Source organism: Solanum dulcamara, chromosome 8 (genome assembly GCF_947179165.1).
Source record: "Solanum dulcamara chromosome 8, daSolDulc1.2, whole genome shotgun sequence".
NCBI classification, from domain to species: Eukaryota; Viridiplantae; Streptophyta; class Magnoliopsida; order Solanales; family Solanaceae; genus Solanum; species Solanum dulcamara.
In genome coordinates this window covers 69193595-69212895 of record NC_077244.1, presented here as the reverse complement: position 1 = coordinate 69212895, position 19301 = coordinate 69193595, and the positions used below count along the sequence as shown (strand labels likewise).

Sequence of the window (19301 nt, the reverse complement as noted above, 5' to 3'; positions counted from 1 at the left end):
TTTAAAAGGTCATGATAAAGTTTGATCATTCGTTTCTCTTTTTTACCCTTAATAGTAATTATTTTTGAATACTACAAACACTTCACTTATGGGATAATGACACAAATAAAGTAAATATTCAATTAAAGAGATTATATCTAAAACATAAACAAGGATAAGATGGTGAGAGCTTAGCATAGACATATCGACTGGTCTAATAAATTACGGTAAGTTATCCCTGCAACTCAAATCAATTTGTAATTTTCTCCGAGTACTATCACAAAAATCTTCACATACAATGTTTGTACATTAAATAATGCTTGACAAAACTGAATAACACACAAGCCTTCGCGGACGTCTAGCTTGGCATATTGTTCTATGCTAGTGGTATACAAGATTCAGACTTGAAAGACTTCCAGAGAGCTCACTTCGATCTCTAAGTTGTTGAAACTGAGTTGCACTAACCCAAGACACTCTTTTTCTGGTATCTGACCAAACCCTGAGAAACCAGACAATGCTATAACCATCATAACAATACCAGATCAAATATACACAGAAGCCAAGAAATTGAATCCAGGGGTGGAGAACTGCTGCAAAAGGAAGTTTGTCTGAAAGCAAGAAATCATCAGATGTCTCACATCCATTTGAACCTTCCCATTGGTGTACGAGTACATTCGGAGGTTAAAAATGCAGTTTCAATTAGCTTCTCCAGTACTCTTGTGGACAATTTACTTCAGCAGGAAATATACAAATTAGATATGTAGATCCTTCAGCGTGTCCAGCTTATCTAATCTCCCATTTGATGACAGCAGAGCAGAATTTTCACCAGTATTCAAGTTGACAACTCCATTTTCAGGGGTTTTCTGTGTCTGATGGTAAGCTGAATTTGTAGCAACTGAGCTACGAGTACCTTCAAAATAAGTTGAGAACGGGAAGTATTCGGCGCAGCGCGCTTTCCATCCTACACAAGCGTGCCAAACACATCACTCTCCAGAGAATTATCAAGAATAATTGTTTGTCAAAGACGGTTAGGGATTTTCTGTCTCAATTTTGCCAAAAATTGCCAGCACATGCGTAAGTAACATAACTGAAGGCATAAAGTAACAATGGGACATACTACTACTAGAAGACTAAGCTGACAAAGACAAGTATAAGCATGCATTCAGCTTAATCTTTTCTTTTAAAGTAATAAGCAAGCACTTAACTTCATACAACAGAGTGTAGAAAAAAGGCTTGAAAAAGTTGCGACTACACCTAAAGTCATTTCCTGTAGGTGTCACACTTAATAGGAATGGGGTATCTCCCTATTTTTACCTATAAATAACCTAAACTCAATAAGAGTAAAGACTTGCACAGACAATTTTACATTCCAAGATGTATATATTTGAAATGAACCACCTTGGGTGATTGATCAGTGCTGCCATCCCAGATGGCCTCACCGGACTAGCAAGGAGACTGACATTACAAGATAAACAGTTCGTTGGATATATAAGTGTTCAATATAATAGCAAAATGCAGAAAATGAAAAAAAGAAACATGTTCACAAAACGGGCCAGACAAATCCAATCAGAGGGAATTCAACAAATCAGAGGAAGAGAACATCATCAACTTCCTCGAATAAGATGCACTGCACCTTTTAAAAACCTTCAGAAATTTATTCCAATTTGGATGTCAACTTCAAGGAGACAAAATGGAGTAGGGGTGCACACAATTCAGTTTAAACCGAAAAAAAACAACTGAACTGAAAACTTCAGTTTTCGAGAAATATGAATATGACCAGTTAAGTGCTAAATTTCTATCACGTCTACAGTGCATATCCCATCTGACAGAGGAAGGTAATAGGTGAATAGGAACAGAGCAAAAAAGGAAACACCTCTGGAAAAAAATTAAAGAACAGGAACAGAACAAAAACACTCAATTTCTATAATTTAGCAGTTCGACATGGGAGTGTATAGCTTTATTTAAGCCACAAAGTAATAGGTCACAAACTGAAACAAAATGAGTGACTAATTTAGTTTAACCCTATTCAGATTGCAGAAATATGACCTTTACTTTTCTCATCTTCTAACAGGATAAGAATAGCATGCATGATATATTGATATCAAGAATCAGAATAGCATGAGATGGCAAAGAGCAAAGCACTTACTCAATGCAGCATCATGGTCATTCAAGGTTTTCTCCAGGAGTTTGTGAAGTGAAATGCAGTCTTTCAATTTCCATGTCCGAACAGCTCCTTGAACTCCATCTCTACTTTGGAGAAAAGTTAAAACAGAACCCTTAAAAGTTTTGATAACATATATAGAGAGACACTATTAGCAATCTGCTAGACTGCTAATTGATTCATTAATATAAGTCCTTACATAGAAACAAGATCATTAACCCAGTCTTCAATTAACTTGACAGCCACAGCCTTCCTGGTTGGTTCCAGGACATACATCAACTCAGCCACTGCAGCCCTGTGCATCAATGATTCTGCACACATACAACAACAAAGAAATCATACTTTTCTTAGGAACAAGAACTTGGACCAAATATGACAAATCCATTAAAATGACAGTTGAAAATGGACCTTTATGCTTTTCAAGGAAAACATTGTTTGCCTCAATTAGAGATTTCTCGTGCAACTGACTGAAATTGCCAACAGACATAAATAGGTAACTTAGTCTAATAACAAGGATAAATCACTGTGTAATAGATTAATATCTAAAACATTAAAGATAGATGGAAAGTGGATGATATAAGGGAACCTAAAGGTAGGTCGCTCGACTTCTAAGACACGCCACACAAGTTTTTCGCTTTCGGTTACTGGTGACGGCAACCCTCCTATTTTATGAAAGAATTTTATCTGCAAGAGATCACATTCTATATCAAGAAAGAGGTGTAGTCCTCAGAGTTACATAGAGTTCAGCAAGAATTTGAACCCCGTGAAAAGAAACAGTTGACAAGGCAAACAAGAATAATTTACACTACTGCAAAAAAATAAATTATTCAAAAGTCATGAAACAAGATAAATATACCAAGCAGAGATGAGATTTTGCATTTTCTGCATCCAACCTCAGTAGATGCTTTACAGCCTGGAAAGATAAAGATCAAAGAGAATGTTTATCAATGGTCATACAGAAGGAAAAGGAAACTATCTTTTGTAAGGAGACAGAAAAAAAAAACTTTGATTAGGATACATCATAAGACAGATAATTAAAACAGAAAAAAGAAAAGGATGGTAATTCAAGCAATTGAATAAAATGCACTTGTTTATGGAGGCTATGGAGGACTCAGACTAAGATAGTGGGCTAGGGGCCTATCTGTTCTCCATAGTAGTCGTAGTCGCGCTCATTTGTTTATTAACATATGATTTTGCATGGGATTGCTGCTTATATTAGTTGGCCCAGTACACTTTGGGTATCCTATTTTATCTATAGTAGTTAATGCTCCTTTATCCCCGATCTTTCCGACCCTAACTTTATCGCTCTCATTATTCATATTTTTATATTGTTTGCTATATGTCTAGCTCTACTGACCTATGTCTTGTTTTCCTTGTTTCTCCTCCCTTGTTCTTCTCTCTTAAGCCGAGGGTCTTTCGGAAACAGCCGCCCTACCTTTTAAGGACACTTACCCTCCCCAGACCCCACATGGTGGGACTATACTGGGTTTGTTGTTGTTGTTGTTGTTGAATAAAATGCACTGGAATCAGCACCAAACATAGAAACACCATACAAAAATGATATATAAATGGACAAAAAATTGATCAGAAAGGAAGACAGTTTTCTAACTGTTGAATTATGAAGGAACTTACATGCAAGGCAAGCAAAATTTTCTGTTTCCTCATGTTTACTTCAAAGGACAGTAAATGTGTCTCCAAGCAATCAGACGAGTGCTTAAGTAGCAGCTTCAGGTACTTTGTAGCCTCGGCCAGAGGATCTTCAATCTGAAGTTTTCTCAATTGAGAAGATTTCATTCAATCAAAATACGCAAAATCTGGAATGGCCACAAAATAATAAAGTTCCTTTTCTCCCATTTTATTGGACACACTTTTATTTTTGGAATAGACTCCCCAAATGTTTGACATGACCTCACAGATATAAGATGTTGACCACTCAGTTTCATTAACTAAATTTCCATCGGAAGTACAAATTCAAACGGTAATGGAGATATCCCTCGGCACACTAGACTCGATATAAAATCAATTCCAGTGTCCTTGAGCATCACAAGGGTCATACATTACTACTTCTTGTAGCCAAATTGTGCATATATCATACAGGAGATTATGAAGTCCAAATTCACCATACCTACAAGGTGTGACAGAACGACAGACAAAATAATACCTGAACCAACTTTTCACCGTACGGATCAGGATCTACAGGCTTCACCTGGCGCTTCCCTGATTTTGCAACACTAGTGGAACTTGGTTCCTCATTTTTAACTTCTGCATCCTAAGAGCACGCAAAAGACTAAGTTACTTCACGCTAAGTTAATTTTTCAAAAGCAATACAGAAACTACTTCAAGTACTTTCTTAGCTCGGGCCTCAGCTTTCCTCAGTTTTTGCCTTAATTTCTTTTTTTGAGAGGGAGGCAACTTAGACATCTCGTCATCTTCTTCAGCTGCTGACTTTGGAGGAAAATCATACAGCCTCAAGTAGCATCTGATTTACAAGCAAAAGAATGCCCAGGAAACATAAAAATATTCAGTCACAGAAACATTCGTTAACCTAGCCGACAACCTAGGACAAAACATGGATATTAAGCAGAATTTCTCCAGTTATCAGATTAGCAAATGTCTTTCCTAGATAATACTTCATAGGTTTCGACAGAGAATAGCAAACAAATTAGCAAAGGTTAATAACAGCAGAAAAGAATAGAATCCAAGGTTCCTGAAGATCCCAAGCATTTTAATCCTTTTAGAAAGTCAAAATAAATACCTGATAGCACCACTTGCTGCTTTGCGAAAATAAGCATGTGAATGGAGCCGATCTTGAAATTTCAGCATTTCAACATAGGTGCGTAGTGTCATTTTCCTTAGGCAATAAGAGTGAAAATCAAATTGGTCCTCCGTGATATCTGCATAATGTTTTTCCACAGCCAGAAATTTCTTTAAGGCCCGCCCAAGCTCGCCTTGGCGCAGATAACTTTCCCCAGATGCCAGTTCATACCTTTCCAAATCATCAAAAATTGCACTAAAACGATCCCAAAACCAAGTAGATAATGGTCAAGTTCGGTGAAGAGACTTACCACATGCACTGCATATCGTAAAGGTTGTTCAGTTGATCCCCTTCTTTTGTGAATAATAAAGCCATCTTTTCAGCTAAAGCCACCTTCAAAAAGATGTGCGGCGTAAGCCATAAAAAAAAATCAAAAGACAAAAGTAGGATAATTCATAGGTATTAAAAATTACCAGCAAAGGTTTAAGATATTATTAATGATCAAAGAAAACGGACAGCTTTGTACCTGATCAGCCTGAAGCATACGCTTAACACATTCACTGTTAACATAGCGATCTGCAAGATCCATACACCTGGCTTCATCGGCCAATGAAGCAGCAGCTGTCAAGTCACCACTATGCTTTAATATGCGGCTCTGTGTTGGAGAGAACCAAAGACAAGTTACATACATTACAAAAGTTATGATTAGACCAACATATGTCAAGTTCATTCAGGGACCAAGATTCAAGTCTCTAGAAATAAGATCATAAAATTTGAGGCATGAAAAGAGTAGAAAATTCCTTGATAAACTAGCAATGGATAGTGAGTGAATTTGTCTTAAGATGTCATGTCAAATGAGCAGGTACAAGATCAAATGGATTTTGATCAATATAGTACTTATGCTGCTGAAGTTGGACAACCAAAGAAGATGGACAATAAGAAAACACATGCAAAATGATAATTAATCAATATACAGACATCGGAAAACATGTAATTTTAGAAAGTCTTATATTGTTTGTTTGACATAGGTGGTGAAAACAAGAAGCAGATTTTATAGTTAAAATAAAAATCAATCCCTCAACTACACCTCAATCCCCAAGTAGTTGGGCCCTGGTAAAAGATCCTCTACATTCCATTCTCTGTGCGGACCCATTAAACAAAAACACAAAATTTATGATGCAAATTACAGATAATTTATTTTGACAAGCTCCGATAGCAGCCTTTATGCTTCATCACCTTTGAAAGATGGAAGTACAGTTTCACAAGAAACATATTTCAGAAAAGTAACTTAAGAACCAACAGCGATATTACCAAATGTCAAAGTCCACAAACAAATGGTAAAGGCAAAAAAACAAATAATGAAAGATTCGCAAATATTCTGATATGGATAGGTGAGCAAATATACCTTGACAGAGTACAAATCTATTACTGTAGGAGTATGTTCTATTGCCTCATCAATTTTTACAAGAGCAATGTCATATTGTCCACATCTGTCATAATGCTGCAGCAAGAAAGTTTTTCAGCAATAAGGAAGGTGAAAGGAAATAAAGAAAAGGGCATGAAAGCCCTGAATATTTATCGAAGACATGTAAGCAAACCTGAGCCAAATAGAACAAAATCCACATAAGTGTTGAAGGGGGTTCTTTTCCCTCGCTGCAGCATGAAGCATAATGTTACATGTAGAAGTGTATATTCGAACATCAAAATTTAGAAGAAAGGAAAAAAAACTGAATCAAAACCCGCAGAAATCATAGCATCAAGGTAGGCACAGATTACACCTCATACAAATTATAAAACATCAATACCCTTAAGCTTATATCTCAATGGAATCCAAGAGCACCTAGGTTGATTGCTAGTAAAGATTGAGAGTATGATACAGGATTAAAAGTCAAAATAATCACGCGTGAAAAGGACAAATAGTAGCTCCTTAAAATTCCCTTCTTGAAGTTGCATTGATAAACAGACGGGCATCATCTGGTTAAAATTAAGAAATCAGCTTTGCTGCGGGACTTTTATAATTGCTTTTGAGAACAAAGTATATAGATAATCTTTGACTACATGAATTACATTGTTCTGATGTGGAACCTCTATAATGAAACAAACAACTTTATCATTAGAATCCTCTGAGTATGGTGATTGAAGTTTAAAAGAAACGAAATAACACACATATGACTGCATATATGGAAACATAAATATAAATCTCATCCTCAAACTAGTAAAATACAAATTTATTTCTTACAGAAGCTCTTTAAAAATAAGAAGGTAACCTGAATGTACCTGGTAATGGAAACCTAAGACTAGTAAATGTCGAAATCTGAAGTGGTCTCAAGAAGGTCAAGGTAGTGCAACAAGAAAAGCAAATGAGATCTTCTTACTGATCCAACATGATAAAGGGCGAAAAATAAATAATAAATCAGCTCACGGCAAAGGTTTGTTAAAGTTTGGCCAGCGGTTTGTTAAGCCTAATCGTGAAAGTGACGCAATAAGTGTATCATGAATCAAAAGTATACAGACTACACTAACCTCTCAGGATATCCACCAGTAGTCTTAATTGACTCCTCCAACCTTAGAACCAATTCCCCTAGAATATTGGCCTGTAACACACATGCAAATAATTACAAACTCCATAAATATACAGGAACATAATAAACCCATGCAATCTGCTATGATACATGAAGGAACATTTGAGCTAACCTTGCCAGGGTGACTGTATAGTGGATAAAGAGCAGAAAACAAAGAAGGAACACCCTAGATATTCATCACCATGAAACATGTCAGCTTTAGCTCAAAAGACCAAGAAAACCAGAAAGGGTGTTGACATATAAATACTTTTGTTAGAAGAGGTCGAATATAGTTCTCGGCTGTTGCCCAAAACTTGCCATCTCGGAGAAAATCAAGTGGGATTCTCTGAAAGGGACGAGAAAAGAAAGTTAACTCTCGATACTTTATCATATTTCTGCAAAATAGCAAAAGGTAATAAATGTTTACACTTCAAGTCATTGAAGATAGCTTGTACGTTTACCATTTAAAAAACGGAAAAGGGTCAGATACACCCTTGTACTATCCGAAATGGTTTAAATATAATCTTCGTTATACTTTCGGTCCAAATATACCCCTCTCATAATACTTTCGGTCCAAATATACCCCTCATTATACTTAAGCACAAATTTGCCCTCAATCTTGACGGAAAGACACTTGACAAGCTCAAAATCGAATGATTCACTCCCAATTTCTTTAAAAACCCACTTGTATAACTCATCCCCGACCCATTACTCTGCTTTGAGTTCCTTTTTTTCTTTTCATCGTCTTCTCTTTTATAAATTTCTTGGGCTAGAAACAATGAAATATGCATATCACGTAATGTGGTTGTGCTGCACTTCTCCAATACAAATTAAAGAAGTCCGCTCTCCAAATTTGTTACTATAAAATTATAGTCACTATAGCATCTTCAAACTACTACAAGTTAATCAATAACATGAGGAGCAATTGATTTTTGGGTACTGAAAATTTTTAAAAGAGATTTTAGTAGTACTGTGTAACAGTATCTTAATACTGACACTTTAAAAAAACATTAAGCACAATCAAAAAACCATTATACATTTTTAAAAATTTACGGTACTTTATCAAGAGAGATTATAGCTTATACTTAAACCATAATAAGGTCCAGAAAGACAACAACGCAAGGTAACTAAATCAGCCATCTAAAATTACAGTACTTCGCTAAAGCCAGATAATTATTGAATTTCCTGAAAACAAATCGACAGGATATGGGTAAGAAAGAGAGCCACTGCCCAACAATGATAGGCAACGGGATCAATTCAAACCTGTGTTGCTTGGACTCTTCAAAAATGTCAACCGGCGCGTGGCAGATTCTCCAAAAAGTAGTGTATTTTTGGAGAATCCGACACGGGTGCAGCATCGAAAGTGCAGAGTCTCAAACATTATTGGACAGAGCTAGACAGCTATTATTCTGATAGTAGGCAGATAAAAGCACACATTACCTTTACAGCAGATGATCTATTATATTGCTGAGCAAGTGACTTGTACAAAGCTTCGAGCCTATCAATTTCATCAGAACAATACTCTCCGTTTTCAGAATATAGTCCCAGACATTTTTGTAACCCCTCGTAGTATCTGAAAGTTAGAGAAAGTTCATATTACATGTATAGTTAGTACTTCAGCTTTGAAAAAAAACTAGCCAGCATCTCCATTCACAGTTAAAACTTAAGAGAAAGGACATGACGACAAGAAAGGAACATGCATGTGATTAAGCAAACAGACAAAGGGCAGAAGTAAGGGCATTAGAAAGTAGAATTAAATAAGCATAGTGCTGGATTCTAAGGGTTCAGGAAGGAAGGGAAGGAAAAGAAAGGAATGCAAAATTAGCTTCTTTTCCTTCTGTTTTACGTACGTTGCTCTGTTAAAGGCACCAATATATACATGCTGGTACCATTTATCAGATTTTCTTGATGGATTTATCCACTTTCCATGAGCTCCAAATATACTTCGGTCTACCTCTTACCTCTCCTGAAATCATCTATAGTCAGTCTCTCACACCTCCGCACTAGGGCATTCGTACCTCTCTTCTTCACATGCCCGAACCATTTCAACCTGGTTTCCCGCATCTTGTCCTCCACTAAAGTCATTCCCACCCAGTCGTGAATATCCTCATTCCTAATCTTATCTCTTCTAGTATGCCCACACACCCATCGCAACATCCTCATTTCCGCAAATTTCAACTTCTAATCCTGAATGTGAGAGTTTTTTACTAGCCCAGACTCTGTCCCATATAACATAGTTGGTCTAACCATTACTCTGTAGAACTTGCCCTTAAATTTTGGTAGCACCTTCTTATCACACAAGACTCGGACGCAAGTCTCCACTTCATCCCCCTACACCAATACAGTGAGTGATCTCCTCGTTGATCTCCTCATTTTCTTGGATAATAAACCCAAGATACTTGAAATTTTCTCTCTTGTGGTTGCACTTCAAGTATTCTATCTTGGTCCCAATCAACCTCAACCCTTTCAACTCGAGGATCTTTCTACAAACAACAGAAAACTAATTTTTTAAAATTTGCATCTTCTACTCATCAAAATTTACCGGAGTCCGGCAAGAGCACCACAATGATTATTGATGTATTACCAAGGAATGATCTTTTTCTTTTACTACCTCCCAAGGTAGGGGTAAGGTATACGTACACACGACCTTCCTTGAACCCCACTTGTGGAATTGCCCTGGGTACGTTGTTGTTGATCTTTTTTTTCTGGAGGAATTACCAAGGAACAATCTTTTTTATTGAGAAGGAATTACCAAGGAACAATCTTTGTTCTTTTTGTTGAGAAGGAATTACCAAGGAACAATCTTTGTTTTTTTGTGAAGGAATTACCAAGGAACAACTTAATCCTAGTATCATATAAGAGATAGATATGCACATATAGAAAATAAAAATTTAACTGTAAAAATGATCTTTATTATATAAAGGCATCATCAAAACATCTCAGTAATTTTTGACAAACGAACTGAGATAATAGTGCACCTGTAATTGTCGGGATTCATTGAGAGAAGCACTCTGAACAATCTTTCACCTTCTTCAAAGCGGTGAAGCTTCAAAAGAAGTGAAACCTCTTGCTCCTTGTAGCCCAATTTGTCAAACTATAGTGGCATAATAAAGTCAACATCCAGAGTAAATTCAAACAAATTTCCATAGGATTGCATTATATGAACTTACAATCTTAGACTCTTTCTTGTGCAACTCTTCAAGGGCCCTCTCAAGAAAACCACATTCCTCTAACAGAGAGACCTGAAAGAGTTTATAACCAGGTGAAATTAAAGTTTTCAGAATAAAAATAATATAATTTTCAAGGCATTGATAACAAAATGCTCCAAAAACAGAATTCTTCATCGGGCTCACTGGCTAGTTGTATAAATCACCACATGAAGAAGCAATTTGTTTCACATATTGAAGAGTTGAAAAGAAAATTGAATTTTATTTGAGACAAGGCCACTGAAGCCTCATCCAAACAGGCATAACCTGATGGCAACTAGTTCAAACACCCATTCTAATCACTTATATACTCGAGCAGGATGCTTCAAATCAGGAAGATATTAGAAAATTAGGTCTGTGTGGGCGGTTAAGCAACTAAATCATTTTGCATGTTTAAATTCATAGCTACCCATAGAAGCTTTCATCCAAAACAAATTCCAGGAGCAGAGCAGAGCTACATTAGAAAAAAAGAACAACCACTTTCCAGAGTCAGTTTATAATTATCAACTATGTATCGCAGAGTCATGCTTTCTGTGTTGCTAAACTAGCACTACAATGTGCCAAATAAAAAGAATCAGATGGGCTTGTTGCAAGAAAAAACTTCAGCGTGCTGACAGTAGGGCCCTGGAAAGCAGCATCTCCAAAAAGATTCCAGTTCATTTAGGCAATAATGAAATAAAAATAAATGAGTATTACTAGAGATTTCAACCCTCCAAGTACAAAAACCTAAATGGGTATCAGGCAGCAGAATGGTACCAGTATATGTACAAGTGTCACTGCACTCACCGAACACACTTCACAAATCAATGAAAATTTAAAAACAGATAAATAAAATACTCTGAAGCATGCATAAATATTCCCTGTTACCTTGTATAGAATCATCTCCCCATGTTCACAACGTTCATTTTCTGGAGGATAATCATCTTCAAGAGTTCCTTCATATGCCTCAAGGATATCAACAGCTTTTGACCCACTAACATACAAGAAGGTGAAATGCAGATTGATGTTTGAAGTCAATGTTGTGAATTATAAAAAGCAAAAATTTGTCATTCAAACGATCTATAATCTATCAGAAACAAAAAGATCTCCATTATCACCACTGTGTGACAATTTTAAGTAACTAAGCATATTCAGGCAAGGGAACAGCTGGAGATACATGAAAGAAGATCCTCACTTTATATTAGATACAATAAACACAGTTTGATCATATAGTATTTTCACATTATTATTCTATTGAATATACGTAAGTACCTAACTTCGACTCATGGGATGCTACCCAGCATTTTCTAGTAGTTTCTCTTACAAGAGGATCACTAGTTTTCTGGGAAAAGGCAACAGTCGCAAAAGGCTCGTTATTACTAGAAAATCATGCCATTCGTGTTTAGAAACTCCAAACACTGAGAAATAACAAGGACAAAAGCCAGGCATCTTCAAATTTCACTAAACCTAAGAGCTGACATTTTTGTTCTACTGAAGTAACCAGATATTACAACCTTTCCTCCTGTACGCACGCCCAACACAAGAATACACACGCCCCCCCCCCCCCCTTCTTCATTTTGCTAAAAAGCTGGCAATCTAATGTCGAACTAAACATTCACACTTTTTACTATGTCCCATAACTAGGGGTGTTCACGAAAAATTGAAAAATCTAACCAAATCGAAGAAAAACCAACATTTTTGGGTTTGCTTTCTAATTTTAAAAACCGACATAATTTGATTTTGGTTTTGAGCAAAAAATAACCAAAAAAAATAAAATGAAAACGAAACCAACTATATAAATACATTCAAATATTATATAATTCCACACATATATATATGTATATTTCATATAAAAAATCAAATTTATGGTACATATTAATCTTTTGCACCTTTGGTCCATAACCTACGAGTTTACCTTTATAGTAATCGAATTTTTTGCCTTTACTTTCTAGTTTGATTTGTAATTTTTATTTTGATAATGCCAACAATTTATTTCATGTTCAAATAATGTCTAAGTCATTTATTTAATCGTCATTGTTTAATTCAAATATAACCAAGATATCTTGGTATATCACAACTAAATCTTTATTTTTTTGCACAAAAAAATTATTATGATAAATTTTACTATATATTTCTTAAAGAGTAAATGATTTGGTAGTATTATGCCGTAATTAGTCAACTTAATATGTTCTTTTTTTTTATGACAAGGGAAATCCATAGCCTCTACCCTTCGGGTGCGCACAGGGTAAAACCCTTGCTCCTATGCAATAGCTCGCAAACCACACAAGAGAGGTAATCTGTTACTAGGCAAGTCCGGTGCGACGAGCTCGACCCAGAAGGCAAACCCCTTGCTTTCGCTGACAAGGAGTTTCGAACTTGAAACCTGGAGCCCAAACCACTGGGAAGTATATTATCACATATTTTATAAACGAAAAATGACAAAAAACAAATAAACCAAAAAACCTGACAAAACCAAAGCGGTGACAGTAGACTCAATTGGTTTGGATTGTTTCCAACATTTGAAAAAACAACTTAATTGGTTTGGTTTTCTTTTAGAGAAAAAACCGACCCAAACCGAAATGCAAACAGCCGAGCATCCCTACCCATAACCACGGTAGAAAAGAAAGCAGAGAAAGTAAGATGAGAACTAAAGAGTCAGATCAACTGCCAGACCAGTCATACTTTATTCACATGCAAACTAAATCAAATTCCCCAATATGGATATCCAATATAGTATACACATATACACCATGTAATGCAGCAGTTCTGCAACTCCTCAACTAGATTTGTATCAGGCATCCAAAACAGAGAATCACCAGGAGAGAAACACACATCTACCAATTGTACTAGCTATTTCTACAATAGTAGAGTAAGTTACTTGGAGTTTAAATGATGAGAAACAGCAAAGCCAATCCAATTCATGCGATGATTTGGCTTCAGAGTGAGCAACTGCTGTCTTGTTTCAACAAAACCTGACAAGTCACGCATTTGTGCCTGTAGAAAATATTTACCAACCAATAAGTTTGGACAAAGAAGAAAAGCACGCTTAAAAAAACGAAAAGGGAACACAATGAGAATGACAAAGGTAAAATAACAGAGATTCTACATTTCACAAGATAAGCTTTTGGCTACCTCTAATGAAATTTTTAGATGATAATCATGTAAGAATCGATTTGGCATTGAAAATGATGATACCAAGCACCTGGAGCAATTAAAGGAGACATTACAACAACATCGCAGGAGCTTTTAATGCCCCAGTTGCACCTAAATTTAGAATTTCATAAATTACTGGGATCATGAGAACATTTTAAAAAAAGTCTTAAGCCAGTGATCAAAGAGAATAAACCACAGGATTGTCACGTGAAATACAGTACAACTTGAAGCACAGGAACAAGAAAAAGGAGTCTCAGGAATGCTACAGACATGACAAGTTTACAAGCATAAGCAACCCACTTATTCACTTGCATCAGTAAAGGGTGTACAGTGAAAGTATCATCCGATACTCCATATACACATCAATCGAGGCAATAACAATGAATGGCCAACTCTTTTTATATGAAAGCTTCTTAAGTAATTTGGCAACTCACTCATTAAGGAGCAGCTATTTAACAACAGTTTATGAGACATGATTGGAAGGGGAGCCTTGGAGTAACTGGTAAAGTTGCTGCCATGTGACCAGGAGGTCACGGGTTCAAGCCTTGGAAACAGCCTCTGGCAGAAATGCAAGGTAAGGCTGCGTACAATAGACCCTTGTGGTCGGGCCCTTCCCCGGACCCTGCGCATAGCGGGAGCTTAAGTGCACCGGGCTGCCCTTTTTTTTAAGAGACATGATTGAAACGCAGCCCAACTCTAATCTTTAGCAACCCATTATAAGGCTTATACTGATGAGCCTAAATGAAAGACAGTTTAAGTGCAGTCAAACACTCAGAAAAGGAAGAAGAATGTTATTAAAAGAGTCCCACCTGTAAAAGGGATAGGTCACGTAATATCTCAATGTTGTCCGGATCAATTCTAAGGGCATTGCGATAGCACTTAATTGCTTCTCGGTACTCTCTATCTGATCGGTATAGGAGCCCATAAACATGCCAACAAACATGACTCTTAAGGTCATTCTGCAAAGAGAGAAGCATCATTAACCCTGATATACATAAATAAATAAAAAAGGACTATAGAAGATAAAACACTAGGAGCTTTTCATTCCTAAGAAAAAAAAAAAGGAAAATAAATGAACTTCACCTTCAATCCAAGCCGGACAAGTTCATATGCTTCTGATTTGCGGTCCACACAATTCAGTGTTAATCCTTTCATTGCTAGCGTTTCTGTAACCAGATCAATAAGTAAAATAGCAGCATAATAACTAAGAAGGCCTCGGAAAGAAAGAACAATCATTAAGATACAATTTCAAGAATTAGTGCTACTTTACTCAAGCTCAATCTCGATTACTTCACATCCAGCAGAAAACATGATCTGGAAGTGAGAACTTGAACTACTGATTAAAAGATTTAAAGATAAATTTACAGTTGGCATGTCCAATAAAAGATATAAAAACATCCGTTAGCATGCATATTGCCTACTGTTCATATAAATATTATTATCCATCATACCTATCATGGAAAAGTAAGGTTGTCATCCTTCATCTATTTACAGATTACATATAAACTTCTCAAGGACCAAATGAAGAATGGAAAGGCTTCTTTTGTTATTCAGGTACAGCCTTGCCAATTAGGTTCTAAATGCAGCTGAAAGCTTTTAACACAATATATATATATATATATATATATATATATATATATATGATTATCAATAGAAATGATTAAAAGATGCAAAAGCATTCAAAAGATGTTGCTTCATTATTAACAGTAAGAATGCAAAAATAGAAGAGTTAGTCATATCATATCTTAATGCAGAAACAGAGATCCAGAGAGTTGGTTCATCTCACAAACTCAGCCTTCTGTTTTACTCCATAATAACCTCTTGACAGAGGACACTAAGTTCACCTGGGATGCTCAGTACCACTTTAAACAGCAACAACTAAGACTTCTGTACTATAATAGCAATGTAATATCAAGTCGCCCTTGACATAGTCCCAGTAGTACTAAAGATTTGACTATAACTAATTATGCAATTATTGGATTCAACAACATAAGGAAGTGGAGGCCCCTTAACAAGGGGTGGAAGACAAGGAAGTGGAGGTTGTTGCGAATTGCGATATCCCTTCATTACCTTGATATCATCCAGGCAAGTAGAATAAGAGGAATTCATCACCTTGATATCATCGAGGCAAGTAGAATAAGAGGAAACTGCAACAACACTTATATATATTCTCCTGATATGTGTTTTATATATGTTAAAAAAAGAAACATGTTGCTTTTCCCAACTAATGATTCATATCTCACAGCTTTCAGGCACATCCACCACGAGAAGAAGGTAATACTTCAGGAAGCAAGTACCTCAATATAACAACCCTAACACGTTAACATTGGATTTATAGTTGAAATGCATGATGTATACATAAAATAAAATTTAAAAAAAACTGATATTTCTATCTAATAATCATGAACAAGGAGCTCAAATTTATGACTTTTAATCACATGTGCACCTAGTAGAATTGCATTTACCTCCGTGGTCAGGAAATTTCTTGAGAATAGTGTCAGCAGCTTTCAAGCCTTTCTTATACTGCTTTGTCTCATATGATTTCTGTAACAATTAAGAAATCCAGCTCCACATTAGACATACTTTAGCCAATCAGTAATCAAGAAATTAGAAAGAGATTAAAGAAAAAGAGGGGGAGGGACGTCATATGTACTCCAGTCATAATGAATTAACTGGAATATCCCATGTTAATTAGTCATATAATCTAGTACAAAAAGGATTATATGTCAAATCTAACTAAAAAGAATGCCTGGATTCAGAGTACGAGAAAAAGCATCTAACTGTTGGCGTGAATTCTGTTTTGATAGGTAAACATGAAGTTTTTTAAATCAAAAGTAGCACTATGCTTGTGCTATGAAATTACAACAGGAACCTTGCAAAAAATCAGTTCCTGTCTAGACTTTGGGAGGTAACTGACAAAATCTAGTTAGCTTCCTACATCATATACAATTTGCATTTCGCCCCAAAAATGCCTAAAAGAGAAAAATTAGTAGTACAACAAAGATTATTTGTCAACTTACTATATGAAGCAAAGTACCCCTTCCATCACAAAAAGAAAGTATGAGATAAAGCATCCAGATTTCGGCTTGAATTTTTTTCTTTTGTTCGGTAAAATAAAAAGTTTTATTGATCAAAAGTAGCACTAAGCTTGTGCTATGAAATGACAACAGAAACCCTTGCAAGAAATCTGTTCCTATCTAGACTAACATGTGAGGCAAAGAATAACTCTCATATGCTATCCATATCACATACAATTTGCATTTTACACCAAAATGTCAAAAGAGAAAGCTAGTAGATTTTAGCTTGTGTATGTTCTCCTTTGCTCTCTTGAAACATTACTGATTCCCCTTCCTTCCAAAATTACTCACCACATACAAGCAGATAATTTCTCCTTTATCTGATTTTCCGGGTGAATTTGGACAAGGATTCCTCAATTTTTGAAAAATAAAATTATTTTTATAAGGATAAAAATTTAATAAATAATTGATAATAACCTTTTGCAAGAAAATTACATATTTGAAAACTACATGCAAAAGTGCTATTAGTCACATTTGAAAAAGTTGATATCATCGTTTTTTCTTGGTAGTTGTTTGAAAAAGTTGGTGTTGCAAATATAAATCCTCTATATGTTTGTGAAAGGTATAAATGCTCCGTATATTCAGCTATATTCTAACTCAAGTCATTCCAATACTGATAATTAGTATGTTTTTAGGGGTTCTCCAAAACTAGGAGTTCACTAAATATCAAACTTATATCTGCCCACACCTAATGTTAAAAGTATCAACACAACCTTAACATATCTTCATAACTTCTCTTTTGTTATAATCGTGGTGTCCAGGCCAGCTTCCCCGCACCTTGACTAATTCCACGAGTTACCTGCCACCACCCACCAACAACAGGTAACTTTGTCCATCAAAGCTAGGATAGATAGGAAGAAGCCACCCAGTGTTTTTGTCTCTGCTGAGATTTGAACCTGAGACTTCATGGTTCTTAACTCACTTCATTGACCACTAACAAAGAATATAGATCTTAGCTAAAAATATTTTAGACTTCATGATCTCTACTTCATAATGTTGTATTCTTAGCTAAGTCTTAGAGAATGTAGGTCTCATAATACAGATCTTCCGTAATAACTTCCCTCCAATGTGATTTTTAGGTTTACTTTGTTACTTTTCAACACCTCCAATCACCATATTGTCGCATCTACTAATTGGTACATTTGGAAGTCTATGTCGGACAACCATCTCAATCGATCTTCCATTATTTTGTTCTTTGTGTGTGATTTGCACCCTATATCTTCTATTATAGATCTTTTAGGCTCATTGAATCCTATTAACAATTTTTTGGAGGTCTCCGGCATGTCCTTCATGCTGAGGAATACAACTGTACCAACTTTAAAAAAATAAAAGTATGACAAAAATTGTCTTTTTGTTATGTTTGTGCACGTGTTAGCATGTTTATAATACATATATACATTGTCACTAATTTTATAATTTTCTTGAACTTTCTACAATTTTAATTTAATTTGAATTTTTTGTAGTTTATATACTTATTTTATTAATTTATAAATCATTAAAATTAAATATCCATGAGGCTTACGCGTCGTGCCTTGGAGCTTACACCTTGCAATGTATTACGTAATATGTTAAAAACACTATCTGAGCTCTGCTAATCACCCTCTTTTTTTGGTAGTAACTTCATTTGACACTTCTTTTCACAAGCTCTGTCAAACTCCACACCATACTTGTGATTCTAGTCTGTTAAACACACCTAGAACTTCATTTATTACTTTCTTATTGCAACTTATCATTTATTGGAGAGATAGAGGAGGAGGATTTCGATAGGTTAGAAGTCATGAAATAGTCAATTTATCATTGGATTCTTATAGTGATGACATGACGAGCCAGCAACAGTAGACAATCCAGGAACAAAAGTATTTTGGACCAAAGATTCTATATTTGTCCAGCAAAAAATCATCTCCGAAAATAGCTGGCACAAGTACAAATTCACGATTGTACTACAAGTCCTAAATTCGCATTGCAACGGAAATGCTTCTAGCGCGTCCAAAGTCAGAATACCATAAACAAACTAACAGATACAATTCATGCAACCGATATAGTACAATAGTCACTTAAGTAATTTAGCATAAAATACAGGCTATTAACTGGCATGAAGACAGAGGAATTGAATAAAGTGAATACGAACAAAAAAAAAACTCCACTGAAAAAAAATATTTTTTTGAGAGAAACCAAGAACTTACAACGATGAGTTTGAAGAGGTTGGCCTCTTTGGGAGGAAGCGAAGCCCCCATTTTTGAATAGCGAAGGTTCTAGAGAGAGAAAAACGAAGGAGATTCCAGGTAGTTAGACAGTGAATGGGAAAGATACAGCGGAGATGGTGGCGTTTATCTGCTGCAACCCTACTGAGATATAGTCAAGTTGAAGCTTTCGGGATTGGAAGTCCGTAGGGGCAGTTGGGTAATTGCGTAATTTGGTTTTCGTGGGGAT

The 19301-nt window shown here is 35.8% G+C and overlaps 1 protein-coding gene across 1 annotated transcript; it reads right to left on the bottom strand.

Moving 5' to 3' along the window:
• Positions 1-178: 178 nt before the first annotated feature.
• LOC129898857 (N-terminal acetyltransferase A complex auxiliary subunit NAA15-like) lies at positions 179-19298 on the bottom strand. Its single transcript, XM_055973569.1, has 26 exons — positions 19055-19298; positions 16260-16338; positions 14878-14960; positions 14604-14753; positions 13520-13635; positions 11530-11635; positions 10627-10698; positions 10435-10550; positions 8897-9029; positions 7725-7802; positions 7590-7643; positions 7419-7489; positions 6494-6548; positions 6301-6396; positions 5422-5550; positions 5206-5288; positions 4896-5126; positions 4487-4619; positions 4302-4409; positions 3773-3904; positions 2997-3053; positions 2727-2824; positions 2549-2607; positions 2340-2451; positions 2126-2226; positions 179-940 (listed from the first exon to the last, which is right to left on the bottom strand). The coding sequence occupies exons 1-26, from the start codon at positions 19103-19105 to the stop codon at positions 732-734; spliced, it is 2712 nt and encodes a 903-aa protein (XP_055829544.1). The 5' UTR covers positions 19106-19298; the 3' UTR covers positions 179-731.
• Positions 19299-19301: the final 3 nt, after the last annotated feature.

Bases quoted from the DNA above. Each gene is read 5' to 3' on its own strand.
- LOC129898857 (XM_055973569.1), bottom strand. From the start codon at position 19,105: ATGGGGGCTTCGCTTCCTCCCAAAGAGGCCAACCTCTTCAAACTCATC. The intron at 9,030-10,434 runs GTGCACTATTAT...TCTAACTTTCAG, and splicing joins ATGAATCCCGACAATTACAG to ATACTACGAGGGGTTACAAA. The intron at 5,551-6,300 runs GTATATTTGCTC...TCTCCAACACAG, and splicing joins TAGATTTGTACTCTGTCAAG to AGCCGCATATTAAAGCATAG.